Source organism: Lagenorhynchus albirostris, chromosome 13, assembly GCF_949774975.1.
Source record: "Lagenorhynchus albirostris chromosome 13, mLagAlb1.1, whole genome shotgun sequence".
Classification (NCBI taxonomy): domain Eukaryota; kingdom Metazoa; phylum Chordata; class Mammalia; order Artiodactyla; family Delphinidae; genus Lagenorhynchus; species Lagenorhynchus albirostris.
This window is the reverse complement of record NC_083107.1, coordinates 25972752-25987827: the sequence shown is the minus strand read 5'-3', so window position 1 is coordinate 25987827 and position 15076 is coordinate 25972752. Positions and strand designations below refer to the sequence as shown.

At 48.4% G+C, this 15076-nt stretch overlaps 1 protein-coding gene across 4 annotated transcripts in view; it reads left to right on the top strand.

The window, feature by feature from the left end:
- The window catches only part of TET3 (tet methylcytosine dioxygenase 3), a 114997-nt gene that overhangs the window by 16956 nt on the left and 82965 nt on the right, over nt 1-15076 (top strand). For 3 of the 4 annotated variants that reach the window (XM_060169553.1, XM_060169552.1, XM_060169555.1), the window contains one exon: nt 230-286. The exons of the other annotated variant lie outside the window; for it this stretch is intronic. In XM_060169553.1, the coding sequence (XP_060025536.1) occupies nt 230-286 (57 nt within the window). The remainder of the gene's footprint in view (nt 1-229; nt 287-15076) is intronic. 4 annotated transcript variants of the gene reach the window in all.

Here is a 15076-nt window from a genome sequence, read left to right as displayed (position 1 = left end):
AAAAGGAGAAATGAAAACAAAAACACTCTGGAAGGCGAATGAGCCCTTCCACCGCGCGTCTGGGTGGCAGCTGGAGGCAGGAAGATGGTCCCTGCTATCCTTTCTTTCCGAGGCCCCGTGCCTCCCCTTCTCCCCCTTTCCCTGCAGCGGTGCTGGGGGTGCAGCAGAAGGACTTTGCTGCTTTCCTGGTGTCAGCCTGGCTCATCAGTCTCTCCGGCTTCTTTTGCAGGTGGAAATAAAGGCTGGTGAAGGAGCCGGGCCGTGGGGGCAAGGGGCTGCTGTCAAGGTACCTTGTGTGTGTGTGTGTGTGTGTGTCTGTGTGTGTGTGTGTGTGTGTGTGTGTGTGTGTGTGTGGTAGAGGTGAAGTGTTTGATGGGATTGGATAAAAATAAAGGGTCTCCTCTGGTGATCCCTTAATCTCCCACTGTGTGTGTAGCAGCAGCTGAGGGGGAGGGGCGGCGGGGGTGTGGGCGGCCAATGAATTCTCAGGCCTGTGTGGGTTTTGTTTGGATTCTTTTTGCTTTCTCAGCTGGATGGTTTGGGTGCAGTTGGGATTGGGTTTGTTGAACTGGTTTTTTTTTTTTTTTTAAGACATGCAACCCACTCCCATCCTTGCCTCTGGAAATCTCTCGAGAATGCCCCTGCCACTGTTGGTTTGCATCCAATCTGCAGAAATCCCGGGGCGGGGGGGGGGGGGGGGGGAGAGGTTAAGGGGGAGGGGGAATTGTGCTCCTGAGTCTGAAGCTGATAGGGTGTCATTAGTCATGCTGCTGTCACCATGGAGATGGCTGGAGGAGAGGAGGTGGTGGGGGTGAGGATATTTTGGGTAGGGTGGGGGCTGATGCAACATCATGACTGGGAATCCTGCAGGCGGTCGACTGCTGTTACTCTGTGCAGCTTGGTGTCTGGGGGACTGGAAGGGAATGTTACCAGGTGCGTGGGAAGTGGAGAAGGGGGCACTGAGCTTCTCCGTGTGGTTGTCTCGGGGCCAGGGCTGGGGTATTTGGGGCAGGGCAGCGTCTGTGGAATATAAGCCATTACGAGGAAACACAGATGTTCCTCCCTGGTTGGCAAGGACCAGGATCAGTAGGTTTCCTTGGGCTTTGCCCTGTTTTCAGGGCTGGGGATCCGTCGTGAGTTTGGGATTACTCAGCAGTATCCTCTGCTGGCCCAGGGTGGAGAAAACAGAGCAAGAGGCAGCTCAGTGTGGCTGCCTCTCAAGTCAAGAGAAGAGAGGCTGGGGAAGGAGTGTAGGGACAGGTAGGCAAGGCAGGACTGGATGGGACTTCTAGGAGGAGGGAGCCCATTCCTGCCCCTGCCTCAGCTCTGTCTTCTCCTTCAGCCCCTGGAGCCTGTGAGGAGCTGGGGGAATCTGGTTGCTTGGGTAGCGGGTGGGTGAGCTGCTCATGTCCCCAGATGCTCTGAGATTTTTCTCCCTGGAAATCCTCCTCTGGCTTCCTGGGAAAACTGCGGGAAGCTCCCTGGAGGCGCTGGAAGTACCACCCTCACTGCCTGGGTGGGGACGCTGTCAGGGAGGGGCTCTGCCTTCCCAGAGGGGATGGGGGCTACTGGGTGAGGCTGCGGGGTGGATCAGGAGCTGGGGTGGTTCCCTGGCTTCCTCCCAAAGGAACTTACATCAAGGAAGTACTTGGGGGAGGGCAAGAAATTTGCTTCTGGGAGAAGGAGAAGGGCCAGGTGGCATTGGCTCTCCTGGGGAGCTGGGCAAGCCTTGATGAGGACGCTAGTAGTGGGTGACCACCTGGGACAAGACCGTGGTAGGCCCCTGAGGCAAGCAGAGGTGGTTGATACTGGCGATGCTGTGCGTGGGGAGGAGAGAGCTGTGAGCTCACTCCACACCCCTTCTCCGGTGAAACCCCCAGGTGTCACCTCCACTTCCGCCTCTGGCCGCCCACTGCTGTAATCACCTGTGTGCTGTTGAGGGCTGTGGACACGGAGATCATGGAGTACACCTGTTCTGCCCCCCACCCTGGGGAAAGCAGGACAAGGGGATGAGGACAGGTAGGCTCAGGGAAGGGGCAGCTCCCTCCCTCCTCTGTGTCTTTGGCCTTGTCAGCCAGAGCTTCTCTCTCTGCTGGGAGGAAGGACTGCTGGCAGGTTTGTTTACTCCGGAAAGCACCCCCTCCTGCCTAATGATGGCTTCTCTTCAGGTCTTTCCAAGTGTGTTCTCCTTTCCTCCCTGCCTGCATTCTGCTGTCCCTGCCGTCCTGATGGAAGCTCCCAGCTTAATACCACCACCCTTAGTGTTGTGGGCATGGAGCAGGGCTGCCTGGAAAAACAGAGGACGCCCTTCAAACATGTCTTCCTCCTTCCCCCTTCTCAGAGTGGGGCCTGAGCTGGTGGCGTTTTTATTATTTATTTATTTTATAAAATGTATTTATTTTGGCTGCGTCAGGTCTTAGTTGTGGCACGCGGGATCTTCATTGTGGCACGTGGGATCTTTCGTTGCAGTGCGCGGGCTCTCTAGTTGTGACGCGTAGGCCCTAGAGCTCACGGGCCCTAGAGCGCGGGCTTAGTTGCCCCGCAGCATGTGGGATCACAGTTCCTGCGTCCCCTGCATTGGAAGGTGGATTGCTAACCACTGGACCACCAGGGAAGTCCCGGGCAGCGTTTTTAAAGCTCTGAGGTGTTTGTGCTCGTTTTCATCGTTGTCTGTTGGAAAAGCCTAGCCTCCTCTTGGTCCAGGTTGCCACTGCCAGCAAGCACTTGGATCTGAGCCCCTGTTCCTGGCGCCACCTTCCCCCCAGATAGTTTTCTTAGGTGGCCAGTTGAGTGTGGTGTCCCACATACTCTGGTGGAGCAGTTTTGCTAGATCCTCTTCCGTCAGGAGGTGGTGGTGTAGGAAGATGTGTGTGGCGTGTGAGCTCATTCAGATCAGGCAAAGACTCTGGGACACAGGACAAAGGGGTCTCCCAGTCTGTGTTCCCACAGGATGGGCACAGGATGGGTAAGCCCCCTGGGTGAAGGGTATCCAGCAACCAACGGGAATGTGCTCATCTACTGTGTGCTGAGTCCTGCCAGGGTTTCAAGAATATTCATGATGTAGGGTGTGCGTCATGCCTGTCACAGGCATAGAGTTGAGCTTGATGAACACACGTGGTCATTTACTGTCTAGCGTGTTACATGTCTACTCACGATACCCCGAGGAACATGCCATAGCATACGCTGTTGCCACTGCCTCCCTCTTCGCAGCCTGGACAGGAGTGAGTGCCCAGTGCCGAGAGCACCAGGCTGCCCTGCTCTCGGGCTCCCACACTGCTCCCATACTCTGCCCCATGGGAACCCTCCACTGGCTGAGGATGTGTGGAAACTGTTTTGGAACTGTGCCCGGGATCTCTGCCTTCTGTCTCTCCTTTGGGCCACTGCTCCTTTTGTCAAGGATCTGTGATCCTCAACTTGCCACACACCGTGGGTCACTCCTACTAGTTCTTTCTCGCCTGCTCTTCCCACTCTCCAGCCCTCTGTGTGGGTCCAGCAGGAAGTCTTTTCTCTCTGAGGTATGTTTACAAGCAGTAGTGAACTTGGGGAGATATGGAAGCAGGTGAGCATATCAGACGATGGTAGGAAAGGAACCAACCAAGAGGATTTCAGAGTTGAGTTTGAGAATGGAAAGAGAGGGCTTCACCATGCACAATAAGTGGTAGAGTTAGAGTCCCAGAGCTCAGCTCCACCTCCTTGGTGACCCCAGCCATTTTTTAATGTTGTGGGAGAGCGGGAAGACTTTGTAGTACAGGTAGGTGAGTGAGCCGAAGGGAGAGCCTTCCTGCCCACCACGGTGCAGGCCCTGGAGCTACCTGCAGGGGTCACTGTGATGGCTCCTTAGCCCCCTTGCTGGGCTGGCTGAGGAGGGACCTAGGTGCTGGGCTCCCTCCAGCTGTAGATGGACATTTCTGCTAGAAACCATCATTGTGGTCTTGCCAAGTCCCCTCCCATGCCCCCGAGGCTGTAGCAGATAGTTTGGCTGGCTGGGGATGGGGGCAGGGAGTATTGGGAGGCCTTGGTTTGGCTCAGCTTTTGGGTATCTTGTCTTTCCCACCCTGACCTCCTGGGCTTTTGGCCTCATTTTCTCTCCTACTCTGGCATCTGGCAGTCAGCTGAGGACTCCCCCTCATTACCAGCCTATCTGGAGCTTCTGAGGAGGAGATAGCTTCCTTATGGATTAGTTTAGGAAGCCTTTGGGCAAATAGAGATGGGGTGGCTGAGACAGTTAAAATCCACAGATTATCACGCTATCCAGAACTGTGATCCTCTTCCCATTCACTTTATCTCCCTTTCTTCCTCCCTTTGTCTTTCTGCATTTACTGAGTGTTTACCACGTTCCAGGTATAGTACTAGGTCCTGAAAAATAAGAGAAATTATGATTTGATGTTCACAATATCACTAGAAGTAAGAGACATCGACCAAGTTGCCTAAAACTGTAACACTGAGCGCGAAAACCATCACTGGCAGGTGTTGTCGTTGTTGTTTTTAAATACAGTAAATGCTTTTGATCTTTGTGCTGTGGTTGTGAACTGGCACGGGGAAGACCAAGCCTCTCACCCCCAGCCAGCCCTGCTCTTTACATCTGCTTTCATCGTCGACTTAGTGGACCTCCTAGGACTTTGAAGGAAGCATCAACATGCCAACCGTATGTTCAATAAGTTAGTGTTTCCAGGATCTGGCGAGTACAGATTAGCGTAGTGGGGGTCAGAAATGGACCTGCTGAGACGATAGCTTAACTTTGTTTTGTTTTAATTTTTAAATTTTATTTTAATTTTTTTGGCTGCACTGGATCTTCGTGGCTCCGCGCGGGCTTTCTCTAGTTGAGGCGAGCGGGGGCTACTCTTGGTCGCGGTGCGTGGGCTTCTCATTGTGGGGGCTTCTCTTTGTTGCGGAGCACAGGCTCTAGGCGCGCGGGCTTCAGTAGTTGTGGCTCGTGGGCTCCAGAGCGCAGGCTCAGTGGTTGTGGCGCACGGGCTTAGTTGCTCCGCGGCATGTGGGATCCTCCAGGACCAGGGATCGAACCCGTGTCCCCTGCATTGGCAGGCGGATTCTTAACCACTGCGCCACCAGGGAAGTCCTGATAGCTTAATTTTGAAAGGAAGGTGTTGGCTTTAGATGTGTTGGGTTTGAGATTCAGGAAAAGCTGGAAGAAAATACTGTACCTGGGCAGTTTACCTTGAACCTGAAATTGTCTTCTACTCATTTGAAGTGTGTGGGTCCTGGAGCCCTTACTGCTTTAAGGAGCGCCCATGAGGCCACTGGCTGGGAAGAGGAGGATGAGAAGTGCAGTTGTCCAGTTTCTTTTCCTGTCTAATCCCAACTCTCCTACTCTTGGGTTCTTTCATTAGCCATGTGGCAGTCCCTGGACTTTAGTCTCCTCTGTAAAATGAAGGGGTTGCCTCCAGAGTTAGTTTTTCTCAAACTAAAAGGGGGGAAGGACCTTTTTCCTAATTCCCAAAATATTGCAGACCAAAACAGGTCCTACTTTGTACAACTAGTTGGCAGCTCTAGCCACGTGTGGCTCCCCTCAGGAGTTCAGCACCATCTAGACCAATCTGTTAGCCATTGGATGAGATGGTCCAGCGAATGTATACTTGGACGGAGCAGCAGGTTCAACTTGCAGTGCTGGTTTCTAAAGGCTTATTCTTGGTTCCTGTGTTTATGTTGTGGTGAACTGGTGATAAACAGTTTATGGGCCATTCCCTGAACAGCATTACTTTAGAACTTTGCTTCTGGGAGAGCAGAGTGTCTCTGTTTTGACCCCTGTCTTCCGTAGTCTCAATCTTGGGGACAGAGCCACCACTTGGAAGAGTAGAGATCTTGCTGCCCCCGAATTCTCTTGGAATACCTCAAAAGATTTTACTTGCATCTCGGCCTCTGTAGATAAGGATGCCTCCTGTCTGTCCTTTTATATCTGCAAGTCTCAGGTTCTCATGGTGGATCGTCAGAACCTGTGGGGCAGGACTGTGTGTGTGTGTGTGTGTGTGTGTGTGTGTGTGTGTGTGTGTATGTGTATGTGTTTGTGTGCTGCATGACTTAGAGGAAGAGAACAGTTAAGGCAGGGGCCAGGCCCCTGTAGTTGCCAGAGTGAACTTGGGCCCTGCCAGACACTAAAGTTCCATTGCCTTGGGCAGGGTACCTTGACTTCTGAGCTTTCTCCATTTGGTGGCTTGAACAAGTTCAGGCTGTGTGAAGAGGGTGCTGCCTGACTGTACCAGGCTGTGCTGGAGCCAGAGCCAGGAGACCGTGCCTTCCCAGTTGGGATCATTGTTGCCCTGTACCAGAACTCTAGTGGGGGAATACAGAAATGGATTTCCAGTGGAGTGCTGGAGGCTGTGCTCAAGAGATGCCTACCCTGTTTTCCCTGGCACTGCAGATTCCTTTCTCTTCTCCACCTGTGCTCTCCATCCTAACATGCTCTTCTCACAGCCTCAGCCCATCCCCATTCTCACCCCTCGTGCTTTGAGCTCAGCCCTAAGTAGACTGAGCAGAGAGAGGGCCTCCAAGAGCACTGCTTTGCAGGGCATGGGCAAAGGACTCCTTGTGTCAGAGTTATCTAGGAGCTTGTAAAAACGCTGCAGGGCTGCCAGGCCGAGAGAGCCATCTGTTGGGGTCACTCCTGTGGGTTCCAGTCACATAACTAGGTAGAATGGATGCAGGATGACTGGGTGTGGGAGCCCCAGAGGTGAGTGTTGGAACCTCTCAGCAGGTGGGTTGCGTGGCATCCCCTTTTCACTGCCCCTACCGCTTGTCCCTGAGTCAGGTCCTACCTGATGATTGAGCTATACACTGACCTCGGCCCTGTGGCCCTTTCTTCCACTGTTACTTCTCCTTGGTTCCTGTTTTCCAGCTGTGGGTTCCCAGTGGTGTCATTTGGACCCTGGGTAGTAGTTAGGGCTTAGTTCTGGGGTTGTGTGGTTGGAGTGGTATATGCCTTGGGGCTGTATTGACAAGTGATCTGGAGCAGTCTGAACACCCAGCTGGGAGCCAGAGCCCAGGGTTCGGTGTCCAGCCCCTGGGAAGCCCCTCCCCCTTACTTTCCAGAGGCTGCCTCCTCCATGTGGGGGTCTCTGCTGAGGTCTGGGGAAGCGGCATGTGGAGGGAGACCTGGGCGGGTGGCAGGGCGCTTCAGCCCTAAATACTTGCTCCCCTCCACAGCCTCCACCAGGATGCACAGGGGCCACGCTTCAGCTTGCCTCCAGAGTTGCCAGCGGCCGGGCCCTCTGGTTCAACTAGTTTAGTGCATATTAGAATCGTCTGTGGAGCTTTTGAAAAAGAAAATATCAATGTCTAGGCCTCAGACCCAGAGAATCTGATGTAACTGGTCTGGGGTGGAGCCCAGGCCCCAGCATTTTTCACAGCTCCCTAGGTGACTTAAATGTGCACTCAGGGTTGAGAACCACTGCCCTCATTCATTTTGGCTTTCCCTGTGTCTCCTATATCCCTGGCTTGCCCTGGAATTTTTTTTCTCGTCTATTGATAATTACAGTGAAAATCTTTCCAGATGCTGTATTTATTAAGACAATGAGACATGTCAGGCAAAATACTGGATTGAGTGTTCTGATCCATAAGTTCATATTAAAACCAGAATCTAAGAGGGAAATTCTGTAGCTGATGACAGAAACTCAGTGTTCTCCTCTCAGCTTTTAATTTTAAAAAACTTTTATTGAAGGATAGCATCCACACCATAAAAGCACATACTGCGTACAGCTTGATGAGTTTTCACAAAGTAAGTACACCTGTGTAACCAGCACCTGGATCAAGAAATGAGTACCCTCACCCCATTGCCATTGTTCAGAATTTCTGAGGCATTTGGGCAAAGTAGGTGAAGCTATGCTTAGTATAGCAGTGTTTGCTTGCTTTGGGCCTGGAGGACTTCAGCTGGTCCTCTCTCAGGAACACCTTTACATGCCTGTGTGGGTGTTCCTGAAACTGAGTGGATTTCGAGGTGATAGGGCGCAAGGCAGAGGAGTCCTGCAAGCCCCTCCCTGGTGTTACCCTCTATTCTGTCTACCCTTTACTTCCTTTTCCACCTTGGCCTTTAGGCTTGCCAGTCCTCAATCTTGGCTAAATCCAAAAGTCTGTAACATCTTTTGGCTTTTTAATCTCTTTTTTTGATTGTATAGATACTACATGTTCCTTGGAAAAATTAGAAAATAGAAATAAATAGAAGGGAAGAAATTTGTCCATAACTCACAACCTGTTTAACCATTTTTAACTGGAATATCCCTCTGCACTCGATTCTATGCACACTGGATGCTTGTTCCGTGTTCTTTATAAAATTGGAGTCATGCTGCATTATAGCCCACTTTTCCCTACATAATAACTCACTGCAGTGCTATCTGTTGAGCACTTACCATGTGTGTGTCTCATGGGGCAAAGTTTTCATAGTTCTCTCTCTCATAGTTCTCATGACAGCTCCAAGTCAGATGGTGGTAGCCCCACCTTTCAGATAAGAAAACTGAGATTCAGGACAGTAGTATGACCAAGGGCCCATGTTTCATAAGGGGGTGGAGCTGGAATCGAGGCCAGGGATGTCTTTTTAACATGGTTTGAAGATAAAAGATATTTCTCCTTCACCTACTGATAAGGTGAACTGTGTTAATACAACTCTTAATACTGAACTATCTTTGCATTCCTGGAATATACCATGGTTGGTAATGGGGAATTTTTTTTTTTTTTTTTTTGCGGTACAAGGGCCTTTCACTGTTGTGGCCTCTCCCGTTGCGGAGCACAGGCTCCGGACGCGCAGGCTCAGTGGCCATGGCTCACGGGCCCAGCTGCTCCGCGGCATGTGGGATCTTCCCGGACCGGGGCACGAACCCGTGTCCCCTGCATCGGCAGGCGGACTCCCAACCACTGTGCCACCAGGGAAGCCCGGTAATGGGGAATTTTTTTAAACATGCTGTTTTGATTTGATTTATTAATGTGGGAGTTTAGCATCTATATTTGTGAGTGAGATCTATAATTTTCATTTTGTGTTTTTATTGTCAGATGTTGGTATTAGAGTAATGGTAATTCCATATAATGCGTTGTGAAACTTTTATTCTTTCTTTATGCTCTGGAACAGTTTAAATAGTCATTTTATTCCTTAAGGATTTGGGGAAAAAAAAATCTGCTGGTGAAACTGTCTGAGCCTGGTACCTTTTTTGATGGATGGGTCTTTGCAGCTTTCAGATGTTTTTCCCCCTGTGGCTGTTGGTACAAAACACTTACTTTGCCTTTTCCATGAGATCTGTTTTCAGATTTATTATTGATAGCATAATGCATATATGGTTATTGGTTTTCAGTTTCCTCAGTATCTGATTTTTTCACTTTCTTAATTTCTAATGTTGTATATTAATTTTGTCTCTTTTCCTTCCTTAGCTTTGCCAGTTTTATGTGATATAAAAGCAGATTTGTCAGTTGTGCTTTCTGTTTTCTAAAGCATGAATTTCTGCTTTCATCTTTATTAATTGTCTTTTTCTTAGGTTTATTTGGTGCGTACTTTTTCTTTCTTTAAAATATTTATTTATTTATTTGGTTGCACTGGGTCTTAGTTGCGGCTCACCAGCTCCTTAGTTGCGGCATTTGGGCTCCTTAGTTGTGGCATGCTAACTCTTAGTTTCAGCATGCATGCGGTATCTAGTTCCCCGACAAGGGATCAAACCCAGGCCCCCTAAATTGGGAGCAGAGAGTCTTATCCACTGTGCCACCAGGGAAGTCCCCAGTATGTGCTTTTTCTAGATTCTCAGTTGGATCCTCAGGACACTCTATTTTTTCTATCTTTGTCTGCTTTTTTCTTCTTTGATCACAAACACATTTAAAAATATGACTTTTTCTCTAAGTTATACTGTGGCCTCCTTCTCCAGGTTTTGATATTTTATGTCTGTTGGAGTTCTTGGGGAGATGCCGATGGCTTACCCAACCTGAAAATACCACGTCCTGATGTAGCCTGACTCCCTTCCTCCTAACACAGGCCTAGTAGAGAATCCCTGTATGTGGAAAAATGTCAAGGCCAGGCAATGCAGTGCCTGCTTACTTTTGGGGGCTTTGTCTCCAAACCCCTAGGAAGGGACCTAGTAATAGCTTACCAGCTTAGCAGACGGGACCTGTGGAAAACTTTTTTTTTAAACCCAACAAGCAAAATCAATTTGAATTACTAGGACCAGAGCATATCCTAAGCCCAAATTGAAGTTTTAGTAGTATTTAGAAAAGCCTCACACATTAGCACCGGAGAAAATGAAGCTAGAAGCTAAGGATAGAGAGAAAGAAACATTTGACCTAGAGCTCATGGCCCAGCTGAGCTGGCCTAGGCTGCAGGTTCAAGTCTTGCTCCCTGTTCTTTCATGCACCTCTAGAAGCTATGGCCCAGTTGGTGTCCTTGAGGCTGTGAATAATGTCCTAAGATGGAGAGGACAGTAGAAGACAAGTGAGGGATCCATAGTGCTAGAAGAAACAGGGTGGGCATCGATCTCCTCCTGTGCTCCGCTGAAAATCCGTTTCTGTGTTCCCTCCTAGAACTCGGAGTGCTGGCAACAATGGTTCCAATTAGGAAGGCAGAGTCTCCCCTCTCTGGGTGCAGCAGGGCCTGGTGTGGTGTGGGGAGGCCTCTGTAGCCAGCCTGAACTTGTTCAAGCCAGCAGAGAAGGACTTGGCCCAGGGGTCACACTAAGGGAAGACAGTGCAGCACCTTGCTGGGTAGAGTTTCTCACCCTTTATCTTGACTCCCTAGAGGACACTAAAGGCCAGGGGGAGGGTATGGGCAGGGGACAGAGAAGGGATGAACTTCGAGTTCAACCTAGAGACCGATGACAAAATTATTTTTATTCTTTCGTTTTCTATTTTTCTCCAAAGTGGAAAAGAAATTTTGGGACTTTAAATAAAAGTAGTACAAGCCCATTTAAAGAAATAAAGTAATATCAAAGTATGTAAACTGAAAACTGAAAATCCGTTTATCTTCTCCATCCCAGTATAATCTCTATTAACAATCCAAAATGAGTACATGACCCCAAAATGAGCACATGAACGTAATGCCTTTCCTGCAGTAATGTGTTCATACCATACCTTTTTTGGGGTAATCTTTTTTTTTTTTTTAAATACAGTATGTTTTATTTGTTTTTAAAATGTTTATTGGAGGATAGTTGATTTAAAATGTTAGTTTCTGCTGTACAGCAAAGTGAATCAGTTATACATATACATATCGGGCAATCTTTTATTTGCTCATAATATGTTGAGGCTATCTTTCAGTGTTGGTACACTTATCTTAGCCTTCTAAATGGCTGTGGAGTCTTTCATTTTATGGGTTAATTGTAATTGTTTCCTTATTGATGGACACTTATAGTTACAATTTCTTGCAATTATAAATGATGCAGTAGTTTACATATTTGTACATATATTTGGGGGTTCTTTGTTCAGGTGTTTGTATAGGGCAAAATCATATGAATGGAGTTTTAATTGACACCACCAAATTACCCTCCAAAAGGTAATTTGATAATATCTATCAAATTTGCTCTCCTACTAACACTGAATGAGGAATTACCAGTTTTTAATTTTTGCCAATTTGGTAGGTGAAAAAAGATATATCATATTAGTGTATTTAATTAGTGAACTTGAGAATGTTTTATGTATTTATTTATTTTGGCTGCACTGTGCGGCTTGCGGGATCTTAGCTCCCTGACCAGGGATTGAACCCAGGCCACCACAGTGAAAGTGCTGAGTCTTAACCACTGGACCACCAGGGAATTCCTGAGAGTGTTTTAAATGTTAACCATTTTGCACTTCTTCTGTGTATTACCTGTTATGTCCATTACCTACTTTAAATTAGATTGTCTTTTTATTGATCCATTAAAGTTCTCAATATATTATCAGCATTAACCTCTATTATATTTTGAAAAAAAATTTGGCTTCTCATTTGTCTTGCACTGTGTCTGTCAAATGGAATTTGATTTTTGTACAATTGGAATTCATCAGTATTTTGACATCCAAGTTTTTACTTTTTTTTAGAAGAGAACCATGCAACTCTTTGTTTTTTAAGTTAATTAATTAATTTTTGTCTGCGGTGGGTCTTCATTGCTGTCCGTGGGCTTTTTCTAGTTGCTGGCGAGCGGGGGCTACTCTTCGTTGCGGTGTGCGGGCTTCTCATTGCGGTGGCTTCTCTTGTTGTGGAGCACGGGCTTTAGGCGAGCGGGCTTAAGTAGTTGTGGTGCATGGGCTCAGCAGTTGTGGCGCACGGGCTCTAGAGCGCAGGCTCAGTAGCTGTGGTGCACAGGCTTAGTTCCTCCGAGGCATGTGGGATCTTCCTGGACCAGGGATGGAACCCGTGTCCCTGCATTGGCAGGTGGATTCTTAACCACTGCGCCACCAGGGAAGTCCCAAGTTTTTACTTTATAGTATAGTCTTATTTTACATATTTAGATCTCTTTAAGCTGAGATTTATTTTTGTATATGGAATAAGATAAGGATTGATTTTTCCCAAATAGAAAGACTGTTATCTCCAGTCTGTTTATTAAATATTTATAGTTTCCCAAATGGTTTATAATTCTACCTTAAGCATTTTATAAATACCCATATATTCATGAGCAAATGTTTTAGGGCCTCTCTTCAGTTCCATTGAATTATTTGTCTGATTCTATGTCAGTATTTCATTGTTTTAATTACTGCAATTTTTATGTAACAATTTGGTTTAAACAAAAACAAACTCATTTTTTTCCACAACATTTCTTTGGCTTTTCTTTTGCCAAATGATTTCCTTTTCCAAATATGCTTACAAACAATTTGTCAAGTTCTGTGAAAAATGTTGGGATTTTTCAATTGGGATTACATGGAATTTATAGATTACTTGGGGGAGAATGGACAGCTTTATAATGAGTCTTCCTATCCAGGGAATAGGAAGTGTATCTGTTTATTCTAGTCTTTTTGTGTGCATCAAAGTTTTTTAAAGTTTTCTTCATATGGTCTTATACATTTCTCATTAAGCTTATTCCTTGGATACTGTAGATTCTGTTGTTGTTTTTGCCTTTATACTTTCTAGCCGGCTATTGCAGGTATATTAGAAATGCTCTGGTTTTTGTCAGCTCCTCTGTGATGGCCAAGCAGCCCCTTGTTCCCTCACTCCCTGTATGCACTGTCTGTACCAATGCAGTGATACTTTAGTGCCTGGTATGAATTCCTCGTGGTGAGGCGCTCATCTTGCTCAATTTCGTTCCCTAGTACCTGGCACAAAGCCTGGCATGCAGTAAATCCTTTTAATAAATGCTGTGGAATCAAATTGATGACAGAGACAATGAGCTTCACCTCCTCAAAGTGTGACAACCTAGGCCAACGTGAGGAGCAGAATCTAAAGCAGCCCTGGCAGCCAAGCCTGGGAGCTGTGAGGCGGGTAACAGAGACGGGGCACCTGCCCTGTCCCCACAGTAAAAAGAAGGTCCTGGGCCATTTTCCCACAGGCCGATATCAGGGAGGAGCCCTCTGAACCCATACCTCATAATTACCCTGGGGCTGATGCCCACTGGTCATTAACCCTCATTAGCACTAAGTAATAGGGAGAGCTGCCCTCGTGGTTTCCAGATACCTGAGGACGGCATAAAACAAACTTATCTGCAACTGCTCTTTGGGGATGAGGATTCATCAAGGCTGGAAGCAGAGCTTGTAAGACCACTGGTGAAATTGGCTCCGCGTCTGTGTGGCTGGTCTCCTTTCTCAAATGTAGTGTCTTCTCTCTACTGTTCTCTTCCAGAGTCTGTGACCGCCCCCCGCCGCCCCCCCAGCCCCCGGCCAGGATTTCTAGGTGAAGTTTATTCCTGTCAATGTGCTAATCCTTCTCATTGTGTTTTCATTTTAAGTTTTTACTTGTAACTGGGGAATGGAAGGCACATTTTCTTGGTGGAACTGTCCAGTGCAAGCCACTCTGCCTTGCTGCCCTGCCGGTCTTACCATAACCACAGGTCCCTGATTGCTGCTGCCTAGGAAGGCTGGACCCACCAGGACCCATGAATGAGGGACTCCTCATCCCTGGGGCATGGGGTCTACAGACCTGGAGACACGAGAATCCCCGCTGCCGTTAAGCAGAGGTTGGGATTTCTGCCTCTTGGCCTGTGTAAAAAGAAGGTGGGGCCAAGCCACAGGAGAGCCTTCCCGGCACCACCCTCTAACCTGTGCCTTGCACCAAGTAGAAAATAAACTCCAAGCAGCCAGCAAAAAAAAAAAAAAAAAAAAAAAAAAGGTGTGGGGGAGGGAACCAGCTTGGCTCGTGCATGTGAAAGAAATAGCAATTACAGGTGGGCTGTGAGCCACTTCCCAACCCTTGTGCATCTGGTTCAGTGTGTCACCGCGTTGCGTTTTACTGCAGCAGTGAATGGTTCTCATTTAGCCTGTGGTCTGTGCTCGCCCTCTCCTTCAATGCTCAGGGCGGCAGAGGAGAGATAGAAATTCTTTCTCTGGCTCTTCTGCTAGTTCATTTAAACCCCTGGAAATGGTGGAACCCAGGGTACCCCCATGAGGCCAAGGAGGAGGCGGGAGCACTGCTCTGGGCCCCTGCCCCATCCGAGTCTTACTCCTTCTTCCAGTGCCCAGCTGGGGTGGAGGAGGTCGCCATGGGCCCTGCTGGGGCCATGACGAGTCCTCCAGCTCCTTGTGGCAGCCCCAGCTGCATCTCTGCCAGCTCTGGAGGAGCTGCCTTCTCAGGGTGCTGAGCAGAAACTCTTGACAGATGGGCCTCCGTGAACCCATGGAGTTGGTCCAAGTGCTTCTCCCAGAGCAGAGTGCATTCTGGCAGTTACGCTGCAACGTGGGGCTGCTCAGGGCTTTGGCTCACCTGTTGGAGAAAGCCTTTTCCTAGGCCCGACCCATACCTGCTTGTCGCCCTCTTCCAGGAGTAGGGGCACTGACCCCTGACAGGTGGAGCCTGCGTGTGCACATGGTGGGTGGAAAGAGACTGATGTTCCCTGCCAACCAGGAAGACACTCAGTTCACCCAGTTTCTGAACTAGCTGGGACTTCCTGCTTTTCTGCACTCACCCTCACTCCCCTAGGGTTATTGGAGGGGGATTCTCAAAGGGTAGTTTGAGGACCACTGTGTCTGAATCCCCTCCATAGAC